At 39.4% G+C, this 23,162-nt stretch overlaps 1 protein-coding gene across 5 annotated transcripts in view; it reads right to left on the minus strand.

The window, feature by feature from the left end:
* Csde1 (cold shock domain containing E1) overlaps window positions 1-19,547 on the minus strand; it is a 37,251-nt gene extending 17,704 nt beyond the window's left edge. Inside the window, exons 1-6 of one of the 5 annotated variants that reach the window (XM_048442230.3) lie at window positions 19,389-19,547; window positions 10,897-11,301; window positions 4,237-4,377; window positions 2,083-2,281; window positions 955-1,064; window positions 470-562 (exon numbers count right to left, since the gene is read on the minus strand). In XM_048442230.3, coding sequence (XP_048298187.1) covers window positions 470-562; window positions 955-1,064; window positions 2,083-2,281; window positions 4,237-4,368 — 534 coding nt within the window. In that variant the 5' untranslated portion in view covers window positions 4,369-4,377; window positions 10,897-11,301; window positions 19,389-19,547. Of the gene's footprint in view, window positions 1-469; window positions 563-954; window positions 1,065-2,082; window positions 2,282-4,236; window positions 4,378-9,731; window positions 9,804-10,806; window positions 11,302-19,388 lie in introns of those variants that run through there. The other 4 variants (XM_085677902.2, XM_048442233.3, XM_087897692.1 and 1 more) reach the window with 4 other exon arrangements.
* Between the last annotated feature and the right edge of the window lie 3,615 nt (window positions 19,548-23,162).

The following is a 23,162-nucleotide window of genomic DNA, read 5'->3' on the forward strand; positions in this document are numbered from 1 at the left end:
GGTGCTGATGACTTCTGAGTCCACAGCTAAGCAGCAATCCAAGTTCAAAAAGCTTACACACGTGGAAGCATTTGCCCAGAGACTGTAGTTACATTTCAAAAAAAAAAAAAAAATTTTTTTTTACATAAGACATTCCAAATAAAAAAAAAAAAAAACAACAACTGGAGTTAGTGCTTAAAAGGAACCAGTATAACACCCCCACTCCCCACAACCCACCAAAAAGTGATTTAAAGGAGCATTTTACCTTAATGTTCTAACTAAGGTCACACTTGGGCAAGCTAACACACTTGGAAGTCCTATGGATTTTTTCTTTAAAAATAATTTTATTATGCTGCACTTGAAGCCTCTTAAAACCAACTTTAAAAATGATTTTAGCAACTAGCTTACGTTTTCTACTTTGAATTTTAAAGTACGCTTATAGATCACATGATGGATCAGGCAAAGGTTTAAGAAAAATACACAAGTTTACCCCATTACGTTCGTAGCATACACTCCCTGTTGGACTCTGACCCGGGGCAGCTGGAGATTTACTCTCTAAGTTGTGAGGAACAGCGCACACAACCTACCAGTCAAAAAAAAAAAAATTTCCATTGCTAATCATTTCAGGAGCAGCACTGCAATATAAAATGAGTTCTAATATCCTCTATACTATACACAGGGATGCATTTTAATATGATCCACAAGAGGATGTCATGCTGCCAAGTTTCAAACTTACAGTATACAAATTGACTGTAAGTAAAGATGTAGGGTTATGTATAAAACCCAAATTGAGTCTTGACCATGTTTTTATTTCAGGTCAAGAAATGCCTGTGCTTCTGATCTAATTTTAAATTATCTTTATATACTAGAGCTCTCTTCGTGCAAACTGAGGAGGCAGGGGACAATCTTCCTTTCTAATGTGAAAGATATGCAAATATGGGGCCCTAAGGAAACACAAAAATCAAAGTCACTAACTTGTCCATTCATTCGTTCTTCAGGATGTATTTCTGGTTTTATCTTCACCAATTTAATAGCAATAGGTTTCCCAGTCCGCCGGTCAGATGATACTTCAAATTCAACATCATCTAAAATAAAGAATGTGTTATGTTTGTTGGACAGATGCTCGAAAAATGGCATTCTGCTTCTGAATTCTACTTTAAAGTAATATTTGAGCTGCCTTAGACCATTGGTTCTCAAAGCGTGGTTCCTAGGCCAGAAGCATCAACATTACCTGGACGCTTAGGAGACATGTAAATTCTTGAGCCTCACTTCAGACCTAGGCAAAGACAAACTCTGGGGATCAAGTACAGCAATATGTATTTTAGCCAGCCTTCCAAGTGATTCTGATACACACGAGCATTTCAGAGTCACTGCCTTAGACTGAGAGAATCAAGTCCTAGTTTCCATGGCATTTGAACACATTACAAATGAGATAATAATACAGGATTACAATATTTGGAAACTTATTTTAACTTCTCTATACTTAAGCTTCCTTATCTATAAAATAAGAATAATTTCTAACACACAAGACTGACTAGAGGATTAAACAAAATAATGCAAAATAGCACGAATCTCCAGGACCCAGGACACCAAATCTTCATGTTAGTCATAGTTTAAAGTTCGTTCACAAAGATTTTTTTTTTTATGTGTATAAGAGTTCTGCCTGCATGTATGCATGCAGACTACTGAATTTTTTGTCTGGTACCCACAGAGGCCATAAGAACCCATCAGATCCCCTGGAACTGGAATATGAGCTGAGGTGTGGGTGCTAGAAATGCAGGTTCTATGTAAGAGCAGAAAGTATTCATAACTGCTGTGGCTTTTCCAGCCTGACTTTTTTTTTTTTGAGACAGAAACCATGTAACTACATCCCTTTAAATCTTTCAAATCTTTCAAGTATTTACAGTAAAAACACTCAAATATCTTTTTACAAGTAAAGTCTTTCAGATCTCAAAAAGACACCACCACAATAAAAATTAGGATATACGTTTCAGTAAGCACAACTAAAATGTTCCATCTTCTCTGGCTTATAACACACTGGAAAGCTGCCTCAGGAACTAGCATACATGCAATAGGACGTTAAAAGGTGAGCTAACAGGTTACCTCCTACTTTTAAATCCTGGAGGTTGCCATTATATTGTGAGCAGTGGAAGAAAAGTCTGGCTTGCCGTTCTGAACACTGAATAAATCCGTAAGAGGTCAACAGTTTCTCAATAACCCCAGTTTCGCGCAGTGCTGCTGAAGTACCATTGGGGTACCCATTGTGTCCATTGTTGTGGAGAAGGTTTGGATCAAAGCTCATCTGTTTTAAAAAGAAAACAAAAACACAAACAAAACAAACAAACCACTCAATATGTACAGATCTGTTCATAATTTCTATAGCGTTCTAAATCTGATCAAAAGATCTTTTTCTTTGTTATAGAAAGGTAAAAAAATAAAGTTAAAAGATTTTTTTTAAAAAGTTAACTTATAGACTTTTACTACTGAAATACTTAAGATTTCAGAAGAAACTTTTATTTTAAGTAATTGCTGTCACTTATGAAAGATTCTCACTTATAAAAAAAATCAAACAATTCTTGCAGCTTAATACTAAGGTAAAGCAACAATATTAACTTTAATATTAACTTTCAATTTCTGAAACAATTATAGAACAAAAGTAATCAACATAAAAAAACTGGTTACCTAAAATTACCAGCGTTATTAACACCTATGTTTATATTAAAGTAGATATCTTCACACTAGTAAGCCATGCAGGTTGAATTCATAGTTAGTAGAGATTAACACAATAAAATAAACTTTCTATTCTATGCTTAATTCAAACTAAAAAAAAAGTGGCACAATGCACGCTCAAGTCCTTGAAAAAAAATAATTGAAAAATTTGAGTCAAAACGTCTAATAAAAAAATCCCCAGCCAAGAGCTGTCTAACAATGTTAATTCCTAAGCACACTCAAGACCTTTTCCCTATTAAGAAACCAAGCAGTACCCAGACACTAAAGACATTTCTAAATAATGTCTTCTGTTTCTATAATCAATTCTATGATCTGATAAAGCAGAAGAAAAATTCTTCAGTGAAAAACAGCAATATAATACAATTATATTATAAATGATATAATACAATGGAATCTGTTTAGGTCAAATACCTTGGGTATTTCATAAATCATGAAAGTAAATTATAAATTTAAAAGAAGCATAAAAATGAAAAAAAAAGCATCTAATAAAAGCTGAGTAATCTAGTACAGAAGCACCATCTCCAAGTCTTTACATTCGGTTTTAGAAAGTCCCTTTCACTGAAATTATGACACAAGCATTTACACTTACATGAAAACATTGAACAATTACTAAAGCGCTGTATCTTCAAATGAGCAAAATTCTTTTTTAGTTTATGGGCACGATGAGCATTTTGCCTGCAGTATATCTATGCACCACATACTGCCTACTGTTCATGACGAGCACTGGATCCCCTGGAAATGGACAGTGGGGGTACTAGGAATCAAACTTGAGTATCCAGAACAGCCAGCACTCTTAACCACTGAGCCGTCACTCCAGCCCCCAAAGACCAAAATTCTTGCGAGATAAATAGTTAAACTGGGTCTTGCTGGCACATGCCTATAATCCCAGCACTCAGGAGGCAGACACAGGTGATCTGAATTCCAGGTCACCTGGTCTACAGAGTTCTAGGACAGGTCCAGGGCCACACAGAAATCCTGTCTGTCTCTGTCTCTCTCTCACACACACACGGTAAACAGTTAATATGTGGTACTCAAAATATGCAAATCAAAGCACACCTGTTAGTAATTAAGTTCTATTTTCTTTACACAAGCCATTGTTCTGAAGTTTATCAACTCAATTTTCACAAAAGTCCATAAAACTAACATACTATGTCCATTTTACCAAGGAGGAAACAGAAACACTTGCCAATAATCCTCTGGTAGATGACTCAAACCATGGGCTTTAAATTCTCTCCAACAAAAGTCACTTGGCAATTTAATTAAAGCACAAGAATCAGATTAAGTGAAGATAGGTTCTGAAATCCTCCACTTCCAACAAGTTCTAAGCAAGCAATAGCAATGTTTCTGACTCTTAGACTTTCTTTGAGCAGCAGCCTAAACTACTAAAGTTACCTTTGAAAATCAAAGCGAACGAAATGATTAGAAAGTTATAGTGAGTCTGTAGGCACTTCAACAAGACCACGCAGCCCTCATAAGCCATGCTTAATATGATGCATGACAAACTGCATCACTCCTTTCCTGACTTACAGATCTCTGGTAAGTGGGGTTCCGCTTTTGTTTTTTTGTCCCAGATGAGGTAGAAGACAAGGGTAAAGAAAGTGAAGGAGGGGCTGCAGGAGTAGGTTGAGGATCTGATGACAAGGTAAATATGTTCTCCATAACAAACAGCTGTGGCAATATAGTATAATGTTAACAAGTATGATCAGTACAAAAAGGTCAAACTGAAAAGTATTCTCAGATACATTAAACAATTATCATCCTATGTTATACATAGTTTTGAAAATGTCCTAAGACTCTAGTGGCAGCCACGCAGCGGTGGTCCATGCCTTTAATCCTAGTGCTCAGGAGGCAGAAGAAGGTGGATATCTGTGAACTCAATGCCTACAGAGCGAGCTCCAAGACAGCTAGAGGTACACCAAAAAACCCTGTTGCTGAAACACATTCAAAGGGAAATAGAATGAAAATGCTACAATTACATTTCTGCCTGAGATAAAAATTAGTTCCTATAAGTTTTCTGTATTTACAGATCAGCCCTCATTTAGCTCATATATCAGATAGTTAAATTTCACAGATAACTCAAATATTCTGAATTAAACTCACTTACTAGGCTGACAGTGAAGTCCTTATTTCTTTATTCATTTGCTCTCCATACTACAGTTTAAATATACCCAACTGAATGACCCTACACATTCAGTTATCCAGTGAACTCCACAGCAGAGGCACTTTCTGCAGAAACTTATACAGAAGGTAAGGTAAGTACAAGCAAAGCACATGGGAGTGCTTTCTATTCCCAGTACTAGCTATTCAACCTCATTATAAAAGAAATGACTACTTAATGAGATCTAATGAGTATGTCAGGCTTATATTAGCTGCAATAAAACATACAACATATATAATATCCCTGTGATATCAATTCATAATAGGATGAAGTTTAAAACAAAACAAAAAAGCCAAGTACAGTGATTCATGTGTATAATACTATCATTTGACAGCAAAAAGCAGGAAGACTGAGTTGAAAGTCTGAACAAACTACAGTGAAATCCTGTTTTACAAAATAAGGTAAAATAGCACAAACAAAAACAATCCTCCAACAGTGGTTTTCAAGCTGTGGGTCACAACCCCTGGGGAAGGGGGTCAGCAATCCTTTCACAGGGGTCACCTAAAACCATTACAGTTATGAAATAGCAATGAAAATAATTTTATGGTCGTGGTCACCATAACATAAGGAACTAACTGTATTCAAGGGTCGCAGCAGAGAACCAGTGCTCCCAAACAAAGCACATACTTAAAACCAAGCATGGTAGGTAACACATGATTTTAATCCCAGCACCTATTAAGTAAAGACTTGCTATCAAAAAATTTAGAAACAAAGAATCAAGAAATACTTGCCCACAAAACAAACAAGTATACAAACCATACTTATCTGTGAAGATAACAGGAATCTGCATAAACAGTAACCTATTTTTGTAACACTTCTCATTTTTACTGTATGTATTCTTCCAAGACAATCACAGTATAGTAACACAATCCATAAATATACTTTCATAGGCTTCTTACTGACATATAATCAAATTAATTTGAGGACCATTATTCTAGGCTACTGACTTAGATCTTAAATTACAAAGTCCTATTTCTTTATATTTAGATCTTAATCTTACCACATGGTCCTTAGAAAGACTTACTTAGTAGCAAGATATTAGGATCTAGGCTACACTGCTCTTTGATCTTCTCTCTAAATCTCCACTGACCTGTGCTCTTTTCTGTAGCCTTTAACCATTTTAGGGACTGTTTAATCCCTCGCAGGAAAACATATACTCAACTTTATTTAGTTTTTGATGTTTTAAACCAGTCTTGTAATATAGTTCTAGTTGGCCTTGTACTGTGTAACATAGGCTAGACTTGAAATATAGCAATCTTTCCGCCTTAATCTTTTGAGTGCTGAAAATACAATTCTGGAAATGTTTTAATTTTTTTTCAAAGAACTCCTAATAACTTGAGTAAACTATATACTTTTTATGTAATTACACTTATTTCTTCACCAATGTTACCAAAAACCTATTCCCAGCACTTGGAAGGAGACAGGAGGATCTGTGAGTTCAAAGACAATCTGGTCCACATAGCTAGCTTGGGGAGGGAAGGGAGGATGAATGAAGTAAACAAAACGGAATATCCAATATTAAAAAAAAAACACCAAAAGTCAACACTTATGTAAAGCAAAGTGCTCAGAAAGAATGAAAAAAAGAATACTAAAAACCGAGGGGAGGTTACATCACAACCATCTAACTCTAGTTCCAGGGAATATGAAATCCTCGTCTGACCTTCTCAGACACCAGGCACACGTGGTACAGACACACATATATATGAAGGCAAACCTCTTGCACATGAAATAAAGACGCCACAGATGAAAAGAGCCTAAAAACTAGCAAAAATGAAAACAGAATCCAAATCTGACTCCATGGCTCATGGCTCATACTTTCTAAACATTTTTATTTTTTGCACAAGTGTCTGACTTCATGTTATGTGTGCCACTGAGTGCCTAGTATCCGAGGAAGCCCCAAAGTTTTAGTACTTTCTAGAACTGGAGTTCAATTCCTAGCATCCATACGACAGCTCACACAACTGCTAACTCCAGTTCCAGGGGATCTAACATCCTTACATATATGCAGGCAAAACACCAATGCACACACTTTCTCAACAAACCACATCAGGGAAATCTGTTTTTTTTCTTTTAGTTCCTCTAGAATGCATTTATTCCAAAACCAACCAACTACAACAACAGTAACACACCAAGCAAAAACCCTGTAACCATTATATGCCTGTAATCAAGAACTTGGGAAGCAGAGGCAAATCAGTAGACCAGCCTGGGCTACTTGAGACCCTGTCTTAAAACAAAAACAAAAACAAAAACCCAAATAAAACGTTAATACCTTTTTTTTAATTATTAAAAAAATTCTATTTGTGTCTGTGTGGGTATGCCACAAATGTTTGCACTGATCACCATGAGTTGACCACCTAAAGTGGATGCTAGGAAGGAAAGGGTCCTCTGAAGCAGCTATAAACAGTCTTAACGTCTAAGCCATTGCTTCATCACCCTTCAGTGCCCTTTGCTGATTAGGCTGTTCAATTTACAGGTCAAGCTTAAATTTAAAATTTATACTCTTTTATTGTTCTAAATTCATGACCATCTCAGAATGTTGGACAGTTCAAAGGGCTGCTTCACATAAAAAGCTTAGATTAAGTATTTAGCTAGTATAACTGCTCACTATTAGGTGTCTTTAAGAAAAACAGCATAACAGAATCTGAAACATATACCTGGTTACCTTCCTAAAAATCAGACTGTTAAATTTCATAGAAGTTGTTATCAGAACTACATTTCCCATATAACTAATATGATATCAGTTTTTCAAATGTCCTTGCCTTATTTTTATTTACTGGTCCCTTTGTTTTCACTAGTAATGGAGAATAAGCTACATGTTGTGCTGACTTTGAAAACTGTGCCTTTAGTTTCAGGCCACAGTCTCCATTTCTTTTATTGTCGTCATGCTCCTAGTAGCTAACAAGTTATCCTGTTACCATCTCAGCCATTCAAAAGCTTCAATTTTCTCGATATTACTGCTACTGTCTTGGTTTTTTTTGTTTTGTTTTGTTTTTTGTTTTTTGAGACAGGGTTTCTCTACGTAACAATCCTGGCTGTTCTGGAACTCACTTTGTAGACCAGGCTGGCCTCGAATTCACTGAGATCCATCTGCACCTGCCTCCCAAGTGCTGGAATTAAAGGTGTGCACCACCACTGCCCAGCGCTGCTATTATCTTGAATATGAATTATCTTAAAAAAAAAAAAAACAAAAACAGGATTTTCTATATTTGTTTTTCTTTTGTCATCTTTAGACTGTTTTTTAAAAAGATTTATTTATTATGTATACAGTATTCTTAGTATTCTGCATGTATGCCTGCAGGCCAGAAGAGGGCACCAGATCTCGATCTCATTATAGATGGTAGTGAGCCACCATGTGGTTGCTGGGAATTGGACTCAGGACCTTTGGAAGAGCAAGCAGCGCTCTTAACCACTGAGCCATCTCTCCAGCCCCCTCTTTAGTCTGTTTTAATCAAATGATTCAAACTAATTCACGTGTATTTTCACTTGCCCCCCAAAATTTCTTCCCAAGCCTTTTGTTTCTTGCTATCTATATTTACTCATATTCTTTTTTTAAAAAAATTATTTATTTACTATGATATACAATGTTCTGCTAGCATATATATGCTAGAAGAGGGTACCAGACTCATTATAGGTAGTTGTGAGCCACCACGTGGTTGCTGGGACTTGAACTCAGGACCTCTGAGCCATCTCTCCATCCCCTGTATTAACTCATATTTATATATGTACTACTCTTTATAAATTAAGTCCCAGGGTTACACAGAGAAACATTGTCTGGAAAAACCAAACCACAACAAAAACATCCACTAGGCGTCCCAAAGATAAATCAAGTCTGTAAATGAATAGTTAAACCCATTGCTTCATTGTATGCTAACCTAAAAGTTAAAATTAACAATACCCAACGGGTGCTATTACATTATCCAATGTTTCCTTAATCACACTTCTTTCATCTAAACATTTTACAAGCATACAATCAGAACATGCTCTATAGCAAATATCTGAGTTTTATCTTGTTTGCAAATGTGTGCATATAGCTCAATTTTTGGTTAATGGGGGCTACATAAGGTATATATGAAAATGTTCATGTAGCAATATTCAGAATACAAAGATAAGCTGTAGCAAATGAAAATTTTAATCTACATCTACCTCCTTAATTCAGATCAGTGAAATAAAATGGGAAAATGAAAAAAAAAAGGTCTTCCACAAATCACCCTGCATCCTTAAGATACAGTCTTGTTGCTAACCATGTTATCTTCAAATTTTGAGGATCAAGTCTTCCTTAGCCAAGAAACTGAACCTACTCAGACTCTTCCTTTAGCTTCTAAGCTTCAGTTTGTGGTAGGCATCTACATCTAGCCCAACAGAACCAATAATGGCCTAAACTTACTCTTTAAAATCAGACGAGGAAGAAAAAGAAGACAGGCTAGAACAAATACTTTAAAGCTGGTCATGGAGATAAACTATTCACTAAGAGTAGTCATCAATTAGGTAATAGAGCCCGGCCAGTGGTGGCGCACACCTTTAATCCCAGCAGAAGCAGGTGATCTATGTGAGTTTGAGACCAGCCTGTTCTACAAGAGCTAGTTCCAGAACAGGCTCCAAAGCTCCTGTTTCGAAAAACCAAAAAAAAAAAAAAAAAAAAAAAAATTTAATACAGGAGTCAGGGTGGTGTGTCACACCTTTTAATCCCAGCACTCAGGAGGCAGAGGTAGATGGATCTCTGAGTCCGAAGCCAGCCTGGTCTACAGAGCAAGTTCTAGGACAGCCAGGATTACACAGAGAAACCCTGTCTTGGGGGAAAGAAAAATAAAGAAAAGAAACACATCTGTGGTAGTGGTGGTGGTGGGGGGCAGCTAAGAGCACTTACTTGCTGCTCTTGCTAAGGATGTAGGAACTCAAGTTCCAGGGGATCCAACGTCTCTTCTGGCCTCTGAAGGATCTTGTAAGCACATAGTGCATAAACATACACTCAGACATCAACAGACAGACAGACACATACACACAATAAAAAGAAACTGCTCAACAATAGACCTGTGTGCTTCTTGAAATAAGGCAAATTATTTCCATTCAATTTCATTTGCAACATTTTAAAATATGGTTTATCAACTTTTTGAAATCATCTTCCTCTGTGTTCCTTCCTATGTGGCTGTGTTGCTGTTCTTTAATGATTTCTTCACAGTATTTCTCCTTTACCACTTATAAACTAATGGTCCCTTCTCAATTCCAAGACTTTGCATTTTAGAAACTCTAGAAACTAAGAAAAACTCTGTTCTCCCTAGGTTTGTCTTCACACTGAACCTGTTACGAGACTCACTAACCATTAGAACCCTACTGTCTGGCTGTTTCTCCATCTATACACCAGCCTTTGTCTTAAATGTCTATTTGCTCTCAGCATATGTTCTCATCTTCAAGTTATCAAATGAATCTAAAGCTATCTTACCTTTGAAAAGCAAAATTCTTTAAAGCTGTTAATAGTCATCCAATAGCTCTCATTCATATGGAACAGAGACAATATACTATACTGTACCTTTCACAACCTGGATCCAAAAAGCTTCTCTGTCCAGTTACTCTACGACACCCCACAAAACTGAACTCTCTAGTCTGTGTGTAACTGGACTGCTCAATATAGTGTGTGCTCACAATCTGAGAACTGTTACTTCTGTACTCTCGCAGAAGAATCCTTTCTCTCGGCAAAGTGCAGCTTTGCTCACACACCTCCCTCTGAGAATTGCCCCCTATTTTCTCAGCATTTAGTACCTTTTCTTCTAGTCTACATCCAGTGGCATTTTGTAACAAAACGCTTTAAATTCAAGTCCGTGAACACTTTATTCACTACCATACTCCAGCACGAGCAATTCGTAACAATACACTAAGTATGCAAACCATCCATAAACCACCATGTCGAGCTTATATATTCTTAACCAATGAAAATACAAACCTACCTCGCAGTGATAATCAAATGTTGCACTTTCAGTAGTATTTGCTACCATGTCGAGCTTATATATTCTTAACCAATGAAAATACAAACCTACCTCGCAGTGATAATCAAATATTGCACTTTCAGTAGTATTTGCTGACTTTTCTTTTGCAGCACAAGTTCCAAAGGTTGAAAGTTGCTAGATTTTTTTTTTTTTTTTGGAAAAAAAAAAAAGAGAGCGAGAGGAAATGATCTATCAAGCTAATAAAGAAAACAACTGCTGCTGCACCGGGCAATCTCACAGCACAGCACTGAAGAAAACAAAGACTACTAGCAGCGTCGGGAAGTGCTCTTTCAAAGCTGTTGAGTAGGCACAAACTTCTTGTTTCAGATCAAGTGTTGTGTCTTCAACTTGTGTACTCTTCTTTGGTGTTGCTGGTTGTTCCGGGTCTGTTCTTTGCCTGATCTGAACTTGAAGCAGCAGTTTCAGGTGGTAAAGTCTGTTCCGTTACACTTCATACTGGAGACAGAAACAAAGACAAAGTACACAGCTAGTAGAGAACCGGGGGAAGACAGTTGGAGGCTTAGAATCACTGTCCCATGATGCAGGTAATTTGGAGAGTTCAAGTGAGGATTGCCTACATCCTCTGCCAAGACTCCAAATTATTCCAAAGTCCTGCTTACTCCCACCCCTGACCACCTTCAAATTACACAACATAGTATTCAGTTAGGACAAGCATCTTACAGAAACCCAGCAGTATGTTAGATTTTAGGAAAACATAACTCACCACTGGAGTTTACACTGGAGATAACTAGAGCACAGGACACAAAATTCAGCTAAGCTGGGTGCTGCATGCCACATACTATCTATCCTAGAAATCACACTCCTTTCACCACTGTAGGAACAGCAAAGCAGCATGCTGAGCACACACTAATATAGGGAATCTGAACAGAATCTGGAAAGCTAAAATAAACAACTAAGTATCCTATGCATGAACATCATCTAAGAAAAGTCTAAATAGCCACGAAATTCTAAGTTCTTTGAAATCAGGAACATTGCGGCATTATATGACTTCTCTTCAAGAACCATATTATCCAGGCAGTGGTGGTGCCTGCCTTTAATCCCAGTACTCAGGAGGCAGAGGCAGGAGATCTCTGTGAGTTCGAGACCAGCTTGGTCTCCTAGAGCTAGTTCCAGGACAGGCTCAAAACTACAGAGAAACCTTGTCGGAAAAAAAAAAAAATCGAGAGAGAGAGAGAGAGAGAGAGAGAACACCTTATTATTGTGTATGGTGTATGAGTGGCAACCATGGAGGTGTAGACACCAGATGTTTTTTGGGGGTAGTCAATTCTTCCAACTTAGGTTTTTGTTTAATTCAGTACCTTTATCCACTGTGCCAGCTCTTTGGTCATCATGAGATTTTTTATTTTTATATTTACTTATTTTTGATTTTTCGAGACAAGATTTCTCTGGAGCCCTGACTATTCTGGAACTCAATCTGTAGACCAGGCTAGCCTAGAACTCAGAGATCCACCTGTCTCTGCCTCCCAAGTGTTGGGATTAAAGGCATGCGCACCACGTCCGATTTAAAATAATACTTTCATTTGAAAACTACCACAAGCAAGAATGGTGTCATGATGGTGCTGATAAGAGTTTATTTGGTGTTCAAGTTTGATAACCTGAGTTCAATCCCTGGGACCCAACGAAGGAGAATGGAACCAGGCAGTGGTGACACATGCTTTTAATCCCAGACCTTGGAAGGCAGAGGCAGGTGAATCTCTGAGTTCCAGGTCAGCCTGGTCTACAGAGCAAGTTTCAGGACAGCCAGAGCAACAGAGAAACACTATTTCAACAACCTCCTCCCTGCCAAAAAGAAAAGTGGATGGAGCAGAAAACTCAACAAAGTTGTCTTCTGATCTCCATACCTATACCTTGAAACAGTCATAATCAACATACACTAATTAAGAAAAGAATGACTATAAGGTGACGTGGATGTAGTAGGACATGCCCACAATTCCAGGACTATACAGAGACCCTGTCTCATACAAACAAACAAAAATTATTACTACATTTATTTGCTGGATGGGGTTGTCACTGTGTATGGGGAATGTGTGTGTATGTATGTGGTATAAATCAGACAACCAGAAGCCAGCTCTCCTCCCAACATGTGGGTTATATGATCAAACTCAGGTTAGGTTTAGCAGCAGGTACCAACCCCTTAACCACTGAAACACGATCTCCTGAGTTTCACCTTTTGCTCTGAAAAGGGATGAAGTCTGGCCTGACGCCCACTATGTAGCACTAGATGGCCATTATTTTCCTGCTTTCACCCGCACATGCTAGGTTTATAAGTCCCTGTCTATAGTCATAGTCTGTTTCGTTTTCTAGCTGCCCAGACCTGAATAATCACAGAAAATTTATTAATTCCAATACTACTTGGCCTATTAGGTTAGGCTCCTTATTAACTAACTCTCATATCTTAAATTAACCCATTTCTATTAATCTGTGCATGACCATGAGGCTGTGGCCTAAGGTTCCGGTGTTTGTCTCCTAGGACAGCTACAGGGTGTCTCCCTGACTCCACCCACCCCCTCAACAACTCTGTTTGGATCTCCTGCCTGTACCCTGCCAAGCCACTGGCCAAAACAGCGTCACTCATCAACCAACAAAAGCAACACATATACAGAAGGACATCCCACATCATCTGCCAACACCTATCTATGCCTTTCAATCCTCTTTTTTTTCTCCTGGTGGTACTGGGGATTGAATGAATCTAGCCCTTTAGGCACATTAGTCATTCTACCACTGAGCTATGTCTCAGGTCCATTCATTGCCTCTTAGCCTTAATCTTCCCTAAGACAGACAGCAGAATCAAATGCCACCTTCATTCTTTTTGGTACCGAATCATTTCTGAAGTTTATGTCAATGTATATGCATTCTGTTCGTCTAATTGTATTTCAAGTTTCTGAGAGGCACTTAACTCACTGCTGCGTAACTACAGCAGCAATTAATATAGCAAAAAGATAGCTAACCCATAACAGACAAAATGACCTAAAATTCAAGTATAAAGAGTTCTAACAATATTAGGCCTTAATTATGCAATCAAAAATTATCTTCAAAAGAAAAGCAAATTTGGCATACAGATTTATCTTAACACCTTATAATTATTTATAGAGCCGGACGGTGGCTGCACATGCCTTTAATCCTAGCACTCAGGAGGCAGAGGAAGACAGATCTCTGTGAGTTCAAGGCCAGCTTGGTCTACAGAGTGAGTTCCAGGACAGGCTCCAAAGCTATATAGAGAAACCCTGTCTTGAAAAACCATAAAGATTATTTATATATTATAGAACCCCAAACCTGAAAATTAGGAACAATACTTTTGAGGAAGGCAATGAGACAGTTACCAGTAGTTGTTAAGAGCACTGGCTGTTCTTCCAGTCATGTTCTATTTATTCCCAGCACACACACAGTGGCCCAAAATGGCCTATAACTTATAACTTAAGTTCCAAACAGACAAAATCTCTGAGTTCAAGGAGAGCCTAGTCTATAGATCGCATTCTAGGACAGAGATACACAGAGAATACACACAGAGAAATATACACAGAGAAATCCTGTCTCAAAAACAGTGTCTTTAAATTTGAACTAAATTAACTCAATCTAGGGTGATAAATCATGTCAATAACTAATAACTAAAGACTCCTACAATCTACACCCCGGAGGGACTGCAGAGCTCATCTTAATTAAGACCAGGTAGAATATATGAAGCACAAACTTACAACAAACAAGAATTGAATAGATAAAATAGTATCTTCTTATTTATAATATTTATAGGTAACTTAAGTCTGAAGAACTCGTAGTTTATTGGTCAAGCATTTATATAAAGTTAGCTAGCTACTACAAATAATATTATCACTCATCAGTGCTGTTGACGCCTTTAACTCTCTGAAAACAAATTCATCTCCTTTTATCCCTCCAAAGCGAGACATTTAAGAGCAGGGATCAAATGAAGAGTCTATTTGTTGATAAATATTCAACTCTTTCCCCCACTGTTCCACAGAAAACAGTATCACTACTTATTAATATTAAACAATGATATTTTAAGTAGAACTAGCTCTTGTAGACCAGGCTGGCCTCGAACTCACAGAGATCCGCCTGTCTCTGCCTCCCAAGTGCTGGGATTAAAGGTGTGCGCCACCACGGCTCGGCTAAAACTAATTCTTTTACTTGAACTAAATCATTATTCTGAATGGCACCTGCCTCAAAATAATCAACAACTGTCCTATTATTTCCCGCAGCTGTATTGTCTCAAAGGTTTAGTAGAAGTTAATATAGGCTGAAGGATTTTTTTTTTAAGACAGGATTTCTCTGCTCTTGTAGACCAGTCTGGCCTCAAACTCACAGAGATCCGCCTACCTCTGCCTCCTGAGTGCTGGGATTAAAGTCATGTGCCACCACCGCCCCGTTAGGCTGAAGGAATTTACCTATATGGTAATAAATCCATCTAAAATAAAACTTTTTTTTTTTGGTGACAAGAATATTATGTAGTCTTTGCTGGCCTGGAATTCACTAGGTAAAGGAGGCTAGCGCAGATAGAACTCAGAGATCTGCCTCCCTCTGCCTTACAAGCGATGGGATTAAAAGTCTGCCACTGTGCCCGCTCAGTTTATAATTTTGACAAATTACTCTGAGTATAATGGCAGCATATACTTGGGAAAAATGAAAATGAAAGATTAAACCAGTGTGTAGAGCATCTCCTAACCCACTTCCTGAAGGAAGTACCTCTTTTTTTAAGAGGAAAAAAACAAAGATTCAAATTGGTTACAATCTCCACCGCCAGACATTTCACTGAATACTATACTTCGGATATTTTCCTTAGGTGTGCGATTATGAATAAAATCTTTGCCTTCACACTTCAAATCTTTGACGACAAATTAGCTGCTTTCAACTTCAAATACATCACATATAACACAAAGCACACAAGCTCTAATTTGTTTTAACCCTTTGTTTTCTTCCTATGTGTTTTTTGTGGTGTTGAGAACTGAACTCGCAATCTTACTCGTGCTAGGCAAAAGCTCTGCTATTGAGTTATAACTCTAATCCCTTAAATTTTGGAACTAAGATTAATGATAAACCTTAGATCAAACAATATAATCTAAATTGTTGGGCATGGTTTTGCATGCCTTTGAACCTGACTCTTGTTGGACAGAGGAAGGTGGATCTGAGATCAAGGCCAGCCTGGTCTACAGAGTAGGTTCCAAGACAGAAACCCTGTCTTGAAAAGCCCAGTCTTATGGTGGTGCACACTTTTATTCCCAGTATTCAGGAAGCAGAGGCAAGCAGATCTCTGTGACTTTGAGGTCGGCCTGGTCTACAGAGTTCCAGGACAAACAGGGTTAAACTAAAAACAAACAAACAAAAAAAAATCCCAAAACGGAAAACAACTAAGTCATCATCTATGAACTTATAATACTTTTTCCTGCCTTCCTTCCCAAGTGCTGGCATTACAGGCTTATGCCTCTGCACTCAGTTTTACTCTGTGCTGGGGACTGAACCCAGGACTTTGAGCATACCAGTCAAACACTAATCTATATTCCCCAATACCAGATACATTTTTAATTTAAAATTTTCTCAAAATAAAGTAAAAAAAAACAAAAAGCTTGGCTTATATAATTTAATTATATTCAAAATGTTAATATTCACAGAAGCAGGCGGATCTCTCTGAATTGAGGTCAGACTTGTTTACAATGAGACCCTGTCTTGGAATGGTAAGATTCAAGGAGAAAAACATGCCTTTAATCCCAGCAGCACTTGGGAGGCAGAGGCAGGCGGAGCTCTGTGAGTTTGAGGCCAGCCCGGGTCTACAAGAGCTAGTTCAAGGACAGGCTCCAAAGCTACAGAGAAACCCTACCTTGAAAAACCTAAATAAATAAATAAGTAAACAAACAAAAACCAAAAGAAACACAAGTCACTCCCAACACAGCAGTTTCACCATGTAAATCACTCCCATTAAGTAAGTTTTTGTAGTTGTAACCACTGTGGAAAGTTCTGAATTTATTGTTTTGTGAAAATAGCATTCCCTATGTAGCCCGTGATGGTTTCCGGCTCAAGATCCTCCTCTAAGCTTCCCAAGTGCAGGAACAAAAGGGGCAAAAGATCTCAAAATGGTTCTCCTTTTGTTTTTAGAAAGCTTCAAAGGTTCAGCAATTCTTTGTGTCTTACAAAATATCAACATTTCTACTTGATTTTGCAACAGAGTCCTAATTATTTTACTACTCAAATTCACCCAAAAGGAATTTCCATCTATTTTATTGTATAAAGCATAGCCCTCACAGCATTATGAATATACTTAGTGTCACTGAACTATACTTCAAAACTAAGGTTTATGTTAGATTAAAAAAAAAAGATGACTGAGGGGCTACTTGAAGGTAGGGGGAGGAGAAAATGGGTAAAAGAAAAAAGTCAGTTTTCACAATTTTCATTTGCTGGAAATTTATCACAATTCTCAATCACACCTTTAAAGGTTACACTTAAGTCAAAACTTACTTATAAAAAAAGAAAACCCATCTTCTGTACTTCAAATACTTTGCTTTTCAACTCAGCTGCTATAAATACTCATCTTGATGGTAAGCATCCAGAGCAGCTGCACAAATCAACCTACCACCTTTTTTTATTTCAGCTCTAAGAATAAAAAGAAACAAAGATTAAATATTGTACCTAAATTTTTTGTTCGTTTTTGTTTCTTCCGTTTTTTTCTAGACATAGTCTGTGTAGCCTTTTCTTGACACAGCTGTCTACAGCTTTGTAGACCAGGCTGGCCTTGAATTTAAGAGATCTGCCTGCTCTGACCCCCAAGGGCTTGGATCAAAGGTGTGTGTTATCACCTAAATCTTATGACTTGCAAGAAGTTTGGCTGCTTATATACTTAATTCTCTTACCCACATTAATAACTATACTGCCATTCAATTTAGTACTGAGTTTGTATTCTAGTACCTCAAAATGAAAATGAGCACCAGGCATGGTAGTGCAAGACTTTAATCCTAGCAATTGGGAAGCAGAGACAGACAGGCAGATCTTTGACTTTAAGGCCTGCCTGGTCTACAAAGTGAATTCTAAGGCCAGCCAAAGCTACACAGTGAGATCCTATCTCAAAAACAAAAAAGGAAAAAAAAAAGGGCACACCGAGTATTTTGGTAGCTTGAATTAATGCCTTGTAATTTGGAACTTTTTAGAAAAGTAGGTTAAAACAAACAGTCCAGACGTGGAGGCTGTACAGTCAGTTCAAGGCCAACGCACACTATATAGTTCAAGGCCAGCTTGAACTGCATAACCTGTCTCAATAAACGAAAGAAAAACTTGGCAGCTCTGTGAACTACAAGTTCAAGTTTACAGTAGCCTAAGAGAAAGTAATTGTCCAAATTCAACTACCACCGTTGAGTATCCTTAGTCCCTTTCTACCTGCTTAACTAGCACTATTTTTTTTTTGTCCATTTTAGTTGGAAAATAAGTGTCCTAATAATGTTCAAATTATTTTTTGGAGTGGGGAATGTGTTTTAGGGAATACTCTCCACTCACCTGTGAGTCCAGTGTGAGACCAGCCACACAGGTGTTTCTAAGGGAAACTCTTTTAAAGCAAAAGAGCCGTAGCACTAAGATTTCGTACCGCCCAAACAATCAATGATAAAAACTCTCCCATTTTATCTCCGACTAGTGTTCTAAAACTGCATATACGACAAAGCCAAGCCGTTCATTGCCCAACGTAGGTCAGCGCTTGCACCATGTAGGGAGCCCATCACGGAACTCTCATAACGCATGCCATTTACCCCCAGACAGAAAGGCAGGAGACACGTGCCTAGACTGGGACCCCGCTCCCCTCTCAAATGTCAAGGGGCAAAGTTAGGAGTGGAGACACAGCAGTGACTATGAGTAAAGATGTCAGTCCTGTCGCGCTACGGTCAGATACGGCTGGGGAAAAAGAGGTGTCCCTAAGCACTTTCCCTAGAAGGAACGGGGTCTCGACCCACACACAAAGAAGGCGCCACTGCCGCACTGCGCTCTGGTAGTCGTAGTCATATCCCCAAAGCAAGTGACAGCCAAGAAAGACAAGATCCTGAAAAAAGTAGGCCCTTCTCCCCGGCCTCTTCCAAATGCACACAAAGGACCGCGCCACCACCCCCTCGCCCCTCCCGCCGGGACTTGTAGTTCCCTTTCCCCCAGCCAAGCCGCAGAGGGGGAAGAAGACAGACTACAGCTCCCGGCAGTCCCCGCGCACAAGCCCCGCACCCTCTGCCTCCATCTTGGCTGCGGCCGGAGCCTCCATTTTCGCTCCCCCCCCCCCCTTCAGTCACAACCACTACCACCACCACAACCACGCGCGTCTCCGGGCCTCAACTCCTCACCAAGCCTCCGGGGCCTGCCATGAGGCCCGGACGGTTGAGCCGGGGACGAATGAGGAAGCCTGAATAGGAACTCACACAGAGCGCTCCTCTACCCGGAATTCCAAGAGTGCCCACCTTGACTCAGAAGTCTCACCCCTTAGTCAGGGTCTCCTCACCTGTCCTTAGTCTGGCTTCTTGCTAACCCCCATTGGACACTGAGGTCGTACTCACCCCAACAGCTCAGCGCCCCCTCTCCAGCGCCGCCATAAGCAGCACGGCCCGGTACGTAGGAATAAATCTCGCTTCTCTCGCGAGAGTTGCAGGCTCCGAGCGCGTGCACGGGAAGGAAGGGGGCGTGCTCTTAGTACGCTTGCGCGCAAGGGCTGAGTGACGCTAGCGAGTGCCCAGCATTTATCCACGAGCAAGATGGTAACTGTTCTTTTATAGTCTCACTCCTGAGTACTGCCAGGAGCAATCTCGGCGTTTACTGACTCCGCTGGGACGCTGTGGGCGGAGTGGCGAGGGACTTTAGGCGTCTCTGGTCTTCGGGAGCCCGAATGTTTTAGGCAGGAAGGCTCGAGTAAACCTTGAACAGGAACAGTGCTGAGGGCATATCCAGGAATGTCAAGAAAAAAGGATTTCACTTTTCCTCAACAAAAATCCGGGAGTCCTCAAATCACAGCTTCTCTTTAGTCACCGGACATTCTGTCTCCTAGCTCCTACATTAGAATGGACTTCATTGGTTTAGAGGCAAGTTTTTAACAAAGTAATTTATAGATTTTAACTGAGACCTTTTCTCTTACAGAAACTACATTGCTTGCAACAGACAAAAATGAGCAAGGCTAGACAGGCAGTGGTGGCGTACGCCTTCAGTCCCAACCCTCAAAAAGCAAAGCAGGCAGATCTCTGAGTTCAAGTCCAGCCTGGGCTACAGAGCTAGTTCCAGGACAGCCAGAGCTACACAGAGAAACCCTGTCTCAAGGGGAAAAAAGAAAAAGAAAGTGGAAAAAAGGGGAAGAGAAGGGGGAAAAGACCGAGGAGCGAGACTGTATAATCAATAAAATCTAAAAACTCTCCAAGCCATTGTGACTGTCCTTTTCAATTACCAGAAGATATTTGTAATAACTGGCTGAAATCAGGGTAAAAGGGATTGTTCGTCTGACTGAAGTACAGGAGTGTGATGGTTAAATCTGACCACTGCAAACATCAGTAGATTTCAGATAATAAAGAATCCTCTAGTAAAAGAAATGCTTTATACAGGTTCAATGACTATCTTACTGTTTTTTGCTTATTGGTTGGTTGGTTTTTGTTTTTTGACAAATGGTTTCTCTGTGTAGCCCTGGCTGTCCTGGAATTTGATCTGTAGACCAGGCCTACTTAGAACTCAGAGATGACCTTCCTGTCTCCCTGGATTAAAGGTGTACAACACCACACACCCGGCCTTTTTTTTTTTTTTTTTTTAGACACAATCTCTACCTAGATCTGGCTGTTTTGGAACTCACTATGTAAATAAACCATACTGGCCTAGAACTCAAAGCGATCTGCCTGCCTCTGCCTCCAAGTGCTGAGATTACTTCTCTGCACAACTATCTTTTTGTATGTGGGTACCATATTCTATGCATATAATAAATGTAGCTTTTCTATTTATCCACTATTAATTAATATAGAGCAAAATTATCAAACCTTCAGTTTTATTCCATGTCTTGTCTGTTTGATTGTTGGAATGTACACAGCAATAAGGAAAATTGAATGCTAGGTTCTGTGGTACATGTTTGTAATCCTAGCTACCTGGGAAACTGAAGTAGCAGTATGAAAAATGGGAGACCAAGTTGGGCGGTGGTGGCGCACACCTTTAATCCCAGCGCTCAGGAGGCAGAGGCAGGTGGATCTCCGTGAGCTCGAGGCCAGCCTGGTCTACAAGAGCTAGTTCCAGGACAGGCTCCAAAGCTACAGAGAAACCCTGTCTCGAAAAACCAAAAAAAAAAAAAAAAAAAAAAGAAAGAAAGAAAGAAAGAAAAGACGGGAGACCAGGGTGGACAATTTAGTGAGAACTTGTTTCAAGATAGATAGATAGATAGATAGATAGAGATAAGAGTCAGTGCATGCCTTTAATCCCAACACTCATTAGGTAAAGGCAGGTGGATCTCTGTGAGTTCAGAAAGAACCTACATAGTTTCAGAACAGACAGGGCAGCCTGGTGGTGGTGGCATATTTCTCCTTTAATCCCAGCACTTGGCAAACAGAGGCAGGTGAATCTCTAAATTAGAGACCTACAAAGTGAGTTCCAGGACAGTCAGTGTTACACAGAGAAACCCTGTCTCGAAAAACCAATGATAATAATAATAACAAAAGAAAAAAAGAACAGCCAGGGCAATGTATAGAGACCCTTTCTAAAAATGAATAAATAAATTGAGAATGAGTTGTTAACTCCTCTCTGCTCCTATCAGTATATCTTTTCTTAATAAACTGACTCTGATTTTTCTATAAAAATAATAAAAACAAGAGAAGAAAAAAAAATTGATGTGCCTTGATGGTTTTATGTTCACACAAAAAGGAAAAAGAAAAATGGATATGGTCCTGTTCTCAGAGAACTTCCAGCTTAACTTCATGAGATAATCACAAAGCAAATATAAATGTGTAAGTCTTGATAAAGGAAAGATGCACAGCATTCGAGTAACCTCCAGTTATGAGTGAATCCTCTGGAGATATAAGAGGAGACAGTATTCTTTTTCTGTTGGAAAATTTCTTCATCTCTGCTACTGTTGGTGCAGTTCCATCCATTCCACTGTGAGAGCCAAAGTTACAGTCAAAGTTTAAATTACTGAGCTCCAGAGATGGCGTAGTGGTTAAGACCACCGGCTGCTCTTCCAGGGACCTAGATTCAATTCCAAGAATCTACACGACAGCTCACAACTGTCTTGTAACCCCACTTCCAGGGGATCCAAACCCTTTATACAGACATATAGCCAGGCAAAACACCAACACACATAAAATAAAAAATAATTTAAACCGGGCGGTGGTAGGACACGCCTTTAATCCCAGCACTCTGGAGGCAGAAGCAGGTGGATCTCTGTGAGTTTGAGGCCAACCTGGTCTGCAAAAGCTAGTTCCAGGACAGGCTCAAAAGCTACAGAGAAACCTTGTCTCAAAAACAAACAAGCAAACAAACAAACAAAAGTTTTAATTACTATGCCTAAGAGATCCATAAAACAAAAATGCCTCTGATCTGCAAGTCTCTTGGTCGAGGGCAGACAGTTCCTGAAATGCTGGAGGCTGTTGTTTATGGCTGGGGGGGGGGATGTTGCTAATACCCATCTGCACTAGATGCACTTGATCACTTGTGGGTGAAAGGTTCATAGGCAGGAAATGTATGTCAGAAAGTACGCTTGTCCCTAATTGGACCTGATGGGAAATACCTAAGCAGCTACAACCTGACTGGGGCCATTTTTCTGGGGAACCAAAGATGGACCTAGTCAGAGTCCATCTACCTGGGCAGTATTTAATTAAAGCTTGCTTCAAATTTGGCTTTAAATTATGGTAGTCTTATTCTGGAGACTTATGGGATTAACACCACCTCAGTACCCTCTTTGATGTCTTGCTGTACTTTCCTAAGCACAGATACTCACTCTATTATAATTATTGGTTTGTACCAGATAGTGATAGGTACTTCAGGACAGGACTGCTGACAGTCATTTTACATCCCTGGTGGCTGACTGTGTCTGACCTAGACATCTTTGAAAGGCTTGAAGGAATAGTACTGGGCATCTGTTCATTGGATAGCAGGGAAGGTGTTAGAAACTGGGAGCTGAGCTGGGCAGTGGTGGCGCATTCCTTTAATCCCAGCACTTGGGAGGCAGAGGCAGGCAGATCTCTGTGAGTCTGAGGTTCAAGGTCAGTGTGATCTACAAGAGCTAATTCAAGGACAGGCTCCAAAAGCTACAGAGAAACCCTGTCTCGAAAAACCACAAAAAGAAAGAAAGAAAGAAAGAAAGAAAGAAAGAAAGA

Source organism: Myodes glareolus, chromosome 17, assembly GCF_982192425.1.
Source record: "Myodes glareolus chromosome 17, mMyoGla1.1, whole genome shotgun sequence".
In the NCBI taxonomy this organism is placed as follows: Eukaryota; Metazoa; Chordata; class Mammalia; order Rodentia; family Cricetidae; genus Myodes; species Myodes glareolus.